Source organism: Pteropus alecto, unplaced genomic scaffold, assembly GCF_000325575.1.
Source record: "Pteropus alecto unplaced genomic scaffold, ASM32557v1 scaffold24, whole genome shotgun sequence".
Classification (NCBI taxonomy): Eukaryota; Metazoa; Chordata; class Mammalia; order Chiroptera; family Pteropodidae; genus Pteropus; species Pteropus alecto.
In genome coordinates, this window is record NW_006439192.1 from 13223126 (window position 1) to 13236964 (window position 13839).

At 34.9% G+C, this 13839-nt stretch overlaps 1 protein-coding gene across 2 annotated transcripts in view; it reads right to left on the reverse strand.

Moving 5' to 3' along the window:
* The window catches only part of ASB5 (ankyrin repeat and SOCS box containing 5), a 41936-nt gene that overhangs the window by 9130 nt on the left and 18967 nt on the right, over positions 1-13839 (reverse strand). The window contains exon 1 of one of the 2 annotated variants that reach the window (XM_006916358.2): positions 10750-10970. The exons of the other annotated variant lie outside the window; for it this stretch is intronic. Coding sequence (XP_006916420.1) covers positions 10750-10786 — 37 coding nt within the window. The 5' untranslated portion in view covers positions 10787-10970. Of the gene's footprint in view, positions 1-10749; positions 10971-13839 lie in introns of those variants that run through there. 2 annotated transcript variants of the gene reach the window in all.

Genomic DNA, 13839 nt, shown 5'->3' on the forward strand with positions numbered 1-13839 from the left:
TTGCTTTACAAATCATACACATCCATTTGTTTTATCACTAAAGTAAACAACTTGACTGAGCATACTTCTGGAGGACTTCAGAACATATATCAATTTTCATTGTGAATATTTAAATAAGAAAATTATAATATTCACTTTCCAAACAGATTGCATATGTGAAACCATTATGTTAGTTTAATCAGCAAAGGAGCAGTAAATTAACAAGGTTTTAAGTAGTCAACACTTAAATGTTTGAATTTAAATAATAATTTGTAATATTTATAATGATCATGTGCTCCTTTCCTTCCTGTATAATAGCTTAATAGAAGTTCATTATCCTTAACTTATCTCTAAAAGCTGTGCTGAATTATATGATGCTCATTCGATAGTACTGCCAGTTCTTCCATCATCACTAGTTAACATGCCAATTAAACAGATGTTGGAATTGGGAAAAGCCTAAGAAATGGCCTTTGGGATTTATTCTGGATTCATTTCTTTCTATCATATTATGAAGACTTTTAAAAAGACAGCAAAGCTAAAAATATTTGCAGCTATGGGGAACTTTATGTTGCTGATTTTCATACTAATGTGTTTGTCCATCAAAATGATTGTATTAGCCTTCTGAACCACTTCAGCATTGCTTGCTGGTGTCCACGAAAGAAAAAATTAAAAAAAAAAAGGGTCATTTAGAAAACAGGCTGCACAAGGAGCAAAATAAAGAAATGAGGTATTAGAAGTGACCAACTACATCCCAATCCTCAGTGTTGTCCCCAGACTGTCACATAGCTTTCTGTCCCAACTGTCTTTTTTCATAAATGAGATTTAAGTCCATCATGGTGGAGATAGAAAAACTGAAGTCAGATTTTACATATGTGCACTTGCTATTATTTCTATTAATATGACCTCCATAGGCATGAAAAAAGAGTCGAATGTCATGGTAATCTGCTGGAAAGTGTAGGTGGGTGGTCAGTGACAAAATCACTGAAAATACACCATGTTGGATGAGAGATCCCTTGGCCCATCAGGCAGAGACAAAGATGAAGAAGAGTGCACCAGTTAGTTATTTCCTGGGCTGAGCTCAGCAATACTCACTGCATAGGACCCCTGATAGCTGTCATTGTTCTTTTAAGTAGGGGGGCTGGCAAGAGCAGGAGGAGGATGGGGTGGAGGTGGGGGGAATAGGAGACCAGATGGAAGTGAGAGACCAGCTGGAGTCTAGAGCCTAGAAGCTCCCAGAGGAAAAAGACTGGGAGGCCAGGCAGGCCTGGACAGTGGCCTTCATGCAGTCATCTAAATGTGAGAGCCAGTTTCCTCATCAAATGGGAAAAGCACTACCTATCGGACAGGATTGAGGGAGGATTAGGAATGAAGATCTAGTACCTGCTATATAAATGGACAATAAATTATACCTAACATTCTCTGCTAAATATAAACTGATAGATAGGGGAGATTTTAGTATGAATTTTAGGTAGTAATCCTTTTTCTCCAAAACTAGAGAAACTCACGCCATAAATAACAGCATCTATTGACTGAAAGTGCTATCTGCTTAATTAAATAAACTATATAAAGCAATTGCATGATTTATAAAGGTATGTAAGCCAGCAATCAACAACTATTACAGTTTTCTTTCCTAAGTAAACTATAAGGAATTAAGATACACCAATCTATTAAAGGAGTAATTTATAGTATATGCGTGCTACTCAATGAAAAAATCTTTTTCTTGTTTGAATTCTGCTTACTTAACTCACCAGCAACCCCACCTCATTTGCTTCCTTGTAATTCCTTAGAAGAATTTCTGTAATTAATCTGGTAACATGTGATAATCAAAAGACACTATATCATGTTCCAGTTGCTGTTTTGAACTAAGTCTTAACCTCTCCTTACTTCTCTCCTTCAAAATCTGAAATTTAGCAACTGCATATTTTTAGTCAAATGTGTTCAATATTAAATATCTTACCTTTCAATATTTGCTTTATATTAGAAAGATTTGTAAGCTTTCTCAAGACCAAATAGAATGTAAATAACTTCATATACAACAATTTACATCTTGTTAGAGTTTAATTTGGTATCTAAGATTTTTTTAAATGTTCAATTTTGCTCCTTAGGATAAATTATTCAGTGTGAAAAATGTTTTACAAAATATCTGTAATTTTCACCGTGCTAATCGAATGCCTACTGTTACGGTTTCTCTGTAGCTACACTGGAGGTGACTCTGACTATATTTAGAAACAACATTAGTTCCCAGACATCTGCTATATAATTTACAGGGAGAAAGCCTGCCTTGTTCAGTAAACATCACATTGCTAGAGCAAAAACATTAACGTTCTTAGATACGTACAATTTGGTAAGGGTCTGTACCATACCTAAATCACCGTCTCCCCATGGCACTTCAAGCCAGCCACTGTTGAGGTAAATCCGACTCATATCTCTTTTTGATCAGTGTCAAAAAATAAAATCACATTTCATTTGCTAGTTCTATTCGGCCATTTTAAAAAGCTCTAAGCTCCTGTAACATGACCTTTCACCACCAAAAAGAAAACCAGCTTCTGAAAATCTGATTTATTTGCAAAATTGCCTTTTCTTTTTATCATTTCTCTTTATTTGAGAAATTGTTAATCCTTACTTTATTTTTCTCCTTAGAGTGTGTGCCCTGAAATGAAATAGAAGCATTACAATTAGATCTCTGCCCATGACTATGATGAAACCATTTTTTTTTAGGAAGTCTTTGTCTTCTCTCATCTTTGTCCCATCACAGAAGTGGGATGCAGACTCATTGGAGAGCTGACTTAGCAGTGATGCAGATGGCTGTTTGGGGCACATTCACTTTTCCTCAGAGGTATCAAAATAGGAAAAGCAGGAAATATTCAAACAGGAAATAATAAGGAGAGATGAGAAGCAATGACATCTTCATATATGAATCTGAGTACAAAATGTTAATACATTTTACAGCTCCTTTCTTTATAAAATATTAAGTCAACAGTCTCCTTTATAATGGAGGTAGATTTATTATAAAGCCAATAAAACTTCAGTTCAGAACCCCTAAGAATACTTTCTAAGACACTGTATGTAATTTCATGTTATTTTTCTTAAAGAAGATACCAAAATGTGGATAAGCTTCAAACTCAACAATATCTGTCTCATCCCTATTCACAAGTTTACAAAATAATTAAAAATCACCAGGCATTTACTGACCATTATTGTTTACTCTTCTGTTTACCAGATTAATAAAGCCTTATAAATCCTGGAAGACGTGGTTGATGGAGAGGGGAAGTAATGTGTTGCCCAAACCAGTCTCTTTAAAGACTGAGATTGTCCTAGTCTTTCCATTCTTATCAACTCTTTCAGACAATTGTGCTGCTCTTTCGTGAAATGGCTCAGTCACTCCAATAACCCATTACTGGTCTTTGGTGCTGCAGAAAGAGCATGCTGGCCATCATCAGATAGACCAGAGTTACGATTCCGTCACAGATATGACTTATGTGTCTTTTGGAAGTCATTTAACCTCTTGAACCTGTTTTCCAACTGTAAAGAGAAGGATAATTCTATCTACAACATCATGAATGTGAACTACGTAGCACAGTACCAAACACATTTGAAATATGACAATATGACCCACATTCCTTTTAAACAATTATATCCATATATGTACCCATGAGCTTTTGAATACATCTTCTAAATGGAAGATTGTCTAACTTAATTTATTTATTATTATGTAGCCTTAGCTCATCTCATTCCTCTTGCCTATGAATCTATAAGAAATACAAAAAGATAGGGAATGGTCAAATTTTAGGAGAAATTATCACATCCATATGGGTAACTCTCCAACCTGTAGCTCTTACCTGACCTCTCTAACAAATTTTAGCACCACATTTTAAAATTTAGTTTTGGACATTCACCTGGACGTTTTGCTGGCATCTCAATACCTTTCTAAAAGCAAACTCATCATCTTTCTCTCAAAACCAGATATTCCTTTTTGTTTCTCCTTTGCTTTAAACAGTGTTATCATTCCCTTTGTAAACTGGCACTAATAATATGATTTTGAATTTAAACAAAATGTTTTTCAAGGAAAATTCATGTATATTTACAGTTTCATATGCTTCTTTGCACGGAGGCAGTCATTATTGGCCTAGATATTTCTTATTAGTCTTTTATTCTTCATGGATCCACATCATCCCAAGCTCGGTCATTGCATCTATTTACACTCACTGTTGGGGATACCCCTTTTAGTTCCATCAACATAAATATTATCCACATGTTGATTATCCCAAATTTATAATCTGAATCAGCTCTCTCCTCTGAATTCCAGACTGTGTTTCCAGCTGGCTCTTCCCTTCCTCACTTGGATATCCACATATAAATAGGAAATTCAGCTTCACATGTCTGAAAGTGAACTCTTGCTGTGACTCTCCTAAATGTTCCTCCAATCAGTACAGGGTAACTCCACTCATCCAGGTGCTTCAAGGCCAAACCTTTTGTGTAATCCCTAATTTCTCTCTATTTCTTAAACCCCACACACAAACACCAGTAAATCCTTTCATCTCTTTCATTCACATATAATCCAGACTTTGACTATCATTTTATAATCTCCACTGCTGCTACCCTTGCCCAAGCCACCATTACCCTCACCTAACTTATTACAAAGGCCTCCTGACCTGTCTGTGTGTTTTCATCATGTCTTTCCAACAGTCTTTCTCAAGCACAGGAGCCAGAATGATCCTTTTAAAGTCAAAAGAATCAGAGAGCTTCTCTTCGCACTTAGAGAAAACTCTAAGGTTCTTGTCATGACCTGCAGGGGTCTCCAGGCTCCTCCTGATCTCAGGTTCCACCTCCTGTCTCCTTCCAGCTTCCTCGTTGAGGCACGTTGGCTCCCTTGCTTTTCCTAAACATACCACACATACTTCTGTTCACTGTTCCTGCAGTGCTTCTTTCTGAGATATGCACATGGCTTACTCTCTGACTTCTGTTCTTCACTGAAATACCACCTAATCAGAGAGCCCTTCCTTGACTACCTTACATGAAAAAGTCCCCTCTGTCCCTCCCCCATCATCTTAATCAAGATTCAGCCATACTCTTCGGATTGTGTTTAACTTATTTGTTTACATTGATGGATATCAAACAGTCAATGTTTCATGTCACAAAATACAATTTTACAACATTTTAAATGACTACTTTAAAATATGTATTTCATTGCATAGGTTTACCATTATCAATTTAGTTCATTTCCTATTAAATAATATTTAGGCAGCTTTCGGTTTTAGGGAATCAACATTATTTCTTACCTGTGTACATGTGTCCAATTATCTGTTTAGCATAAATTCTTAAAGCTTCAATATACATCATCAAATTACCTTCAGCAATATTGGGCCTATTTACAGTCTCATTAACAGTGCTGGAAAAATTTGAAGCTAAATCTAATGAAAGTTTGCTAAGAATTTTTCTTTTTTTATCGAAGCATGGGACATTTTTATTTTGCTTTCAATACATTTAAATTATGTCAAAATAGATTGTATGCAATTATATTTACACAATATTAGATTTTTTAAATATAATAGCTTATTTTCAACTTCCTCTGGAGTCTATCTTCATTGAAGATGTACGAAACTCATCTAGGTGAATTAATTTGCTTAATTTTGAAAATTTTTTATCACCTTATCCAACTCTGTTATGTTGCTCATACTGTGGTCAAGTGCATAGTTAGATAATTTACTCTTCATTTAATAAAGGACAGAAAGATCTTTGTTCTACACTAACTGATTGTCTGCATGCCTCCTGGGCTTTAAGGACCATGAGACTACTTATTACTGCTTCCCAGCATCTAGTACAGTGCCTGGCACATAGTAAGTGCTCAATAAACACTTGATGAATTGTTAAACTGTCTTCTTGATAGTTAACTACTTTTTATTCATACTAATTTGTTCTTAATCTTTATTGATAATTGCATCGCTAAGAAGTAATTAAAAGAAAATGTAATTTGGTGTGAGAGGAAAGAATCAGGTTGCTTTCTCAATCTTTTAAATAAATTATAGTATTTTATCCATTCGAAATATGCTTTGTATATTTTAAATTTTTAGAATAATTTATAAATAATATTCTTCAAACTCCAACCATTACATAGCAAAGAAAACTCTTACAGTTTTGGGGGAAGTGGAGGGTCATTTTTATTTCTGAATCTTCATTTCCAACCTTTAAGTCTATCATCAACCATATCAATGTTCTATTAAAATTAATACTTAGATTATTCTTTTAAAAATAATTTCCTCATATAGCTCCCTCTTTGGTACGGTACCCATTCTCATTTACACCTTTCATATTTTCTATTATAAAAATTAATAACTGTGTCTCGAGGCATTTTAAGAAAGTTATTCACTTTCATGTCTATATCACACTCTTACTTTTTGGCCCAATTTAAATGATTCAAAATTTCCATCTTTAATTGCTTGGAAACAGTCTTTTCCTGCTTAATAGCATCTTTCCTTGTCTTCATGCCAACTTAGAAACACCTGCTGAAACAGAAAGGTGAGCAGCCCAGGGACTAAGAGTCACAAAACTAAGTCTGCCGATGCATTTTCCATAGTAAAAAGGGAAAATATGGTGCTACCCTTGGCCATGCCATACATTTACATTTCAGCATCTGCTTTCTGGAAAGCACCCCCAGTTTAAAGTTAGTATTTGCAAACACAGGTCAGGAATTTATTTCAGGAGCCAACAGATTTGCAATGGCTGCTCTACTAACCTTGACTGGTAAGAATACCCCAGCTAGCTTTTCGTTTAGAAGAACATTCTTCTATTCTCGCTAGCCTCCTTTTCGAAAGGGTCTGCTTAATGCAGTTCCTTTCAACAGCAATATCTGCGGGCATAGTGTGCTTGACGTGTCTGTCTGCGACAACCAGGTATTATAAGAGCAGTGCTCTAGCCACAAGAAATATCAGTGACTGGATGCTATTTTTTTCCCTTCCCTTCGGACTTTCACAAAGATTCCTGTGAGCTAACTGGAGAATGGCCTCGGCATTGAACTCTATTCAGAAACGCTTGGAGCGGGTTGGTAGGTGTGCTTTGGGGGATGGGCCAGAAATGCAGTAGCATTTTCTATTTTTAAAGTGGAGACTCAGCAGCAGCCGGAAGTATTTAACCATTTGCGCGATCAAGAAAGTAAAAACGTATAAAACTGCTTTTCCTAGTCGGAAACAGAATAGAAACTAGAGCTCTATCTTTAAAATATGGATTATTTACAAAGCAATCCAGTGTAAAACTGCCCGTTGTTAATAGCTACAAGACAGAACTTTGAAGCCCGAAAGCTCCGTAGTGATTGCTGACTAGTTATCCTTTCTCCTCCATCTTCAGGAATAGAGTCTGTGCATTAGGGTCAGCTGGTAGCTGGCTCATGTTTTCATCTTGTAAGGATCTAAGTTTAGAACTGGCTTCTGCACAAAATCGCAGTCCTCTTATTTATATAGGAGCAGGTCACTATTGTGGTTTTTCTGGAGGTCATTTCTAGACCAACAGACGTCAGCAGTCAATTTAAGTGCAGCTGATTTTTCACCCTAAAAGGCAGAGGAAAGAGGAGCTGGAGAGATGAGAGGAAAAACCCCAACATGTGCCTGGTGTTTTTTGCTGGCACATAAAGATCAACAAGGTACACTATCCACGACTGAATCAAGAGTAGTGAGTGACTGAAGCGTGACAGGACTCAGGATTAATTGAGCTGGGGATCGTGTCATATTGCATTAACGTACTGAGATCTGCCTTGATGAAAAATGGTCACAGATTCTATTATCCATCTTTATTTTTTTTTAATCACTAGTTTTTATGCTCTACCTTCTGTTGATACAGACAGAAAAAAATATTGGGGTATTGCCTTCATATAACAAGCTGGGTAAGAAAAAAAATATTTCATGAGTAAAATTATTTCCCGTGTATTACCCTATTAATATTTCCTGCCATGTTATATTGCCAATATTTACCTCAAAGTTATCCCTAATGAATATCAAGAATATCTTTTTCTTATCCTGAATTAAGTTCTAATCCTACAAATTGTGTGACCTGGAGCAAGTAGCTTAATGAAAACTCAGTTTCCATTTCTATAAAATGATAAACTAGGAGAGGTCGCTATTTTCTGGCTCTAATGTTCTTTGATTTAGATTCTATGACTAACATAGGAAAGTCAAGGTGGCATGTGAACTTTAGGCACATTATGTTACCACAAAGGAGGCCAGACATTCCCAATAAAACTGGAGCTCAGCCCAGGCTATTTGTCTGAGGGACACACTCCAAGGGGAAGTTAGAAAATACTGAAGGGTGATCAGTAAAGGGACCTGTTCAGTTCAGCATATTAACATGTGCCTTTTGTCATTGTCCACTGGCTCTTTGTCCCCAGTTGGTTCCCATAAGGGAGTGTGATGATTTACACAAGCCATACAGTAAAAATAAATTCTAATTTTTATTTAATCATTTTATTTTATTATTAGTATTAGTTAATGTATAGTATTATATTGGTTATATTAGTTTAAGGTGTGCAATATAGCGATTTGACATTTTTATACCTTACAGTGTGGTCGCCCCACTAATTCTAAGAATCATCTGTCATGGTACAAACCTATCACAGCATTATTGACTATATTTCCCTCAGAAGGGAAGAGGTGGAGAGATGGGTAAAAATGGTGAAGTAAATATAAATTTTTGTTTGTAAAAGATATTTCAATTTTAATCTCTTGACTTTTTGGCTTCACACTTCTTTTGTGATTGTAAAATAAATAGAAGATGCTGTATCACAAGAATTAGGACAATTTTTGTTCTTAAAACAATTTTGGACACCTGGCATTACAATGATCTATTTCTGTCTGCCTCCTCCACTAGGCTGTATACTCTGCACGGACCGAGTACACCCATCTGTGATTTCACAGGTCTGTCATAGCACTTCTTAAATGGTGGGCAATAAAAAAAATGGTATTTTAAAGAGCAATTTTAATATGGAATTCCCGAGAATATTTTTAGAGGGCTTTCTGTAGTCCATGGGAGGTAATGAATTTCTAGGGCAGTGCAGTGTGGGCGGGGGCGGAAGGGAAGGGAATCACTGGATTTAGTTAACCGAGATGTTTGCTGACCTACAGAATACATATAATAATTCACATAAATAACCAGGTAGACTAAGGTGATAATTACTTCTCTCAAAAATTTGAAATGCATTGAAAGTAATTTTTAAAAGCATGACTCCATGGTGTTGAAGGAAAATGTGGTTACAGTTAATTTACTAGAAAAAAAATAAGGAACAAAAGATTGAATTGATTGAGTATATTCAGCTGTATGATTTCATAAAAGGATGCACAGTGAAGTGAATGTGTTTGGGACAGAATCATTTAAATGCTGGGTATGTATGATCGTATACATTAGAATGTACTATGAAATCTCTAGATATACAGAAAGATCTAGCATCTTCTCTAGAAAATAGGCTGGATAAGCTGAAAGATATCCCTGGGCCCTGTGAGTTGGCAGAAGTTTTAAAACAGACCAATGTTAGCTAAAACAGTAAGGAAATTAATAAAAATTATATTCCATAGAAGGTAATGGACTTTGAACTATTCTGTTTCAAAAAAGCATCTGAGATATTCCATAGATTGGAGATGGCATACTTTTACTACCCACAAAGGCTAAAATAAAAATATAAACCTTGTAGGAAGAATATGGGAAATGAAACAGGGTAATTCTATTCCTAAGAGTCATTCGATTCCCTCTTCAACCAATGCCATTGTGTCTGAAAACTCAGAGACCTATGCATGGTCTGGTTACCAAACCTTAGTGAGAAAGTAATGTTAAGGTTGTGAAAGTGTCAAAAAAAAAAACGCTGGAAAGCATTAAAGAAATGAAGGCACTTCTATGGGAAAGAAATCTTAATACTTTTAAATACTTCAAAATGGAAAGGTGAAATCTAAGAGGGATTATGATAGAAATCTACATAATTATGCAAGGCACGATTAGGAGTGAATAAACTTTTTCAAAAAATTCTGAAAAACTAGAAAATTGGCTCACCTTCTGACAGTTTTAAAAGCTAAATTTGGGACGTAAATGTGAACTCTTTAGTTCACATAATCAATCACAACCTTCAGGAGCTCATTGCTTCCAAATGATGGTGCTTAGCTAAACTAATTAATGAGTCATCCACAGATAAAGATTTTTGAGGGTATATTCCTAAGATCTAGATGAATAGACCCCTGCTTGGATCTGAGTTGGCACTTTCCCTGACCACTTATAGCTGTGAAATATTTCAAATGTATAAACTATCCACCACTCAGTTTAACAGTTATCCACTCATGTCTAGGCTAGTCTTGTTTCATATGTAACCGACCCACATCTCTCCCCATCCTCACTCCTAAGATTATTTTGAAGCAAATCTCATTATATCTTTTCATCCACAAATATTTCAAGATGTAACTCTAAAAGTTGAGGACTCCTTGTAATCATAACTACAACATCATAAACACACAAAAATATAATTCTAACATATCAGCAAATATAGGTTGGCAACTTTTATTTTCTAAAGAGCAGCTCAGATCATAAACCATTTTCTATAATGATTTCTAAATTGATATGACCCTCGAATCCTTTATCTTGGCCAAAAGTGTGTGACTCTCCATTTTCTAAATGTCTTTTAAAAAATATAAGATCTCATCTTTAAAAATGAATAAATAAGTAAATGATTATTTTTCTCTAGATTACCAGTTCACTAAGTACAAGATAAAATCTTCACCTTAAATTATCACAAAGATTCTCTTTTACCTGTTAGTGTCAAACTGCCATCCTTGCAAAGTCGCATCTGGAAGAGCCCATTATTCAGTTCTTGGCACCAGCCTTGCTGTGGGTTTCTTTACAAAGCCATGCATATATATAACTCTTAAAAGTCATCTCTGAGGCCCATTCTTGATCCATTTTATTTTTTTGTTCTATTTTATTTAAACATGAGTACCTAGATCTGTTGGCCTAGGATGGAGAATGAGGCAGATGTGATCTGAGGGCAAGCCTGACTTAAGTATCCTGGGAAAAATTGAGTGAATTGTTACTTAACAGTTAACCCTTGTTTCTAGGGTCATTCAGGTTTTATGCAGAGGTTGCTGGGAAACCTACAGTGACATCTTGTGGTCCCTCTCAGCAAGAATTGAGTTGTTAGGAAAGGCCACAGGGGTCTGAAAACTCACAACTAGAGAAAATATAGTTTGGATCATTACAAACCCACACACATAACAGCAGTGCCTAAATACTGCAATGAAGAATATTTTACCAGCTTGTATATGCAATGCTTTGGGAATAAATGTTATATAAGAAGGTCTTTTCAATTTTACCAACTTTTGGAGGGTATGATTAAAAAATTATAAGCACAATATAAAATCAAGTTAAATATAGTTTGAAATAATAATATTACATGTCTGCATAAAATAGATTTTTATTGTAGATCTTGAAACAAAATGTTAAGAAGATTCTATTGAGGAAAATTACCAGTCCTCAATGTCCAGAAAACTTCACAATGAAAATAGTTTTCCTTTTGCTGTTCCTTACAGGTGATTTCTACCAAACTCGAATGTTGGTTAATAAGAGAGCTGAAATCATCTCAAAAATTTTAAAATATCTTCTATAAAGTTATAAAATAAAATACATCCCTGAGTTTGTAATATTTTAAACTATGCTAGTGTAAGTGATTTTTTAAAAAGACAAATACTAATCCCTATATGTAGAAAGAAAATAATAAAATACAATTTTAATTCAAAATACCTAAGTGCTTAAACTATGAGAGGCTAACATAGACTAACTACTAACGTATATCAATTTCTAGTTGTGTAATGAATGACAAGGTGGCAAAATGCCATTCATTCATTTGTTCACCTGTTTATGCCAGGTATTCTGTCTGACACAAAGAAAAAAAGACCTTTGCTGCCCACTTGAACCTTAGACTCTAAAGAGGTATTTTAAATTGCGTGGACCTCAGTCACTATTTAAGCAACTTTTGTATATCTGGGAATCAAAGATTCCTAGAATCATGAAGGACTCAGAAATTCCCATCTCTAGGTTGCAGCGATGGCTCCTTATTACTAGAAATGTCCATAAAATATCTGATTTACATATAATTTTCACTGAATTTTACTAAATTGTAAGCAGTAACCAGTGATAGTCAATAAAGAGGACATGACGTTATCATGCACAGTACATTTCCATTACCAAGATTTTCGTGAAACCCAAAAGAACTTCACAGAGAAGTAGGCAAAAACTATTTCACTGTTGCTGTGATTCTTAACATGGTATCTTTGAAATCATTTGAATATTTTATATACTGTGAAATTAATGGAAAGATATAAAAATGAAAGATATCTTTGTGAAGGAAAAAAATAAACAAGGGAAATCTAACCAAAGATATCAATTCTATTCTTGAAAATAGGACTTGACATTTCTCCAGACTTCTGCTGAACATATAGTTAGAAAAAGTATATAGGACATTCAAAAAAATCCTAATTTTATTGTTTAACCACAACTCATAGAAACAAAAGATTTTAAACTCATTGATGTGACATTTTTAAATCAATTTTACTTGTACTAACAATTTATCTACATTTGATTTAAAACAAATCTCAGTAGAGCCACTTTCTAACAGAGCCATTCCTTCCAGTTTAGTGCAGTAGTTAGGACCCTAACTCTGCAACCAAAAAGCAGAAGCTCAGTTCGTATTCCAGGTCCACCAAATACTAAACTTGTTGCTTTGGAAAAGTTACTTAATTTCTTTATGTCTCAATTTCCTTATCTGGAAAATAAGATCACAATCTTACCTCACAGGTTGCCTGTGAAAATTAAATGAATAACTACATAAATCAAAACAATGCCTTGTACACAATTAGCCCTCAATTAACATTGGTGTTTATGGCATTATTCTTACTAGCGTAAATGTAGATATAAATGCATTACTCATGCTAACTTCATCAATTCTTGTCTTTCTATCTCGCAGTAAAGTTAAAAGGCAAGTTAAGAACCCACAACTGTCAAGCACTTCAGTTACTGGTAAACCCCATAAATTTTCATGGTTCATTAGTTGCTCAGTAACAATCGTGTATATAAAATAGCTCCTGGTATACTAAATGTGACTTTGTTACTCTGTGAGCAAAACAAAACCACCAAACAAAAATAGCCCATGAAAATGAAGTAATAAAAACACAGAAGAGCTGCAGATTCAAATATCCATCAATCCTATGTCACAAGTGAGTTTACTGGCTACAAAGAAAGAAACGCCGATTGACATAATGTATAATAGACCAGCCATTTTCACATAAAAGTCAAAAAAAAAAAAAAAAAAAGGAAATACTTAAAACAATATAAATGAAAAAAAAGGTTGTAAAGGGAAGAAGCCACAGATTTTGAAGTAACCGGAAATAGCATTAGCAATGTCTGGAATCACGAAATCTCTTGAATACTCTTATCATTAGTCCTTAGGTTCTAGAAGATTTTGCCAGTGGGGATGAAGCTAGAAAATTTGGACAGTCCTGCTGAGGTTTGCTGAGTTGAACTGAATTCAACAAAGTTTAATGTTACCTATGTTTTTTGCTAGCTAAATGCCAGTTTAACAGATGAAGAACTGACAGCAGTTCTTAAATGTGCAATAATATCTATGTCTTACACTGAAAATTCCTCGATAAATTTAATTGTCATTACCTCAGGGCTTTCAAATGTTGATGCGAAAGTGTGCATAATCTAATCCGTTACTCCATCATGTTAATTTTTCCTTCTAAATTACTTTTGATTATGTCCATATTCATTCATTTCCAATACCATCAACTGAGTCGGAGGTCTAGACCAAGCTACTGCATAGTGTATATTACTGTACCGTAATCA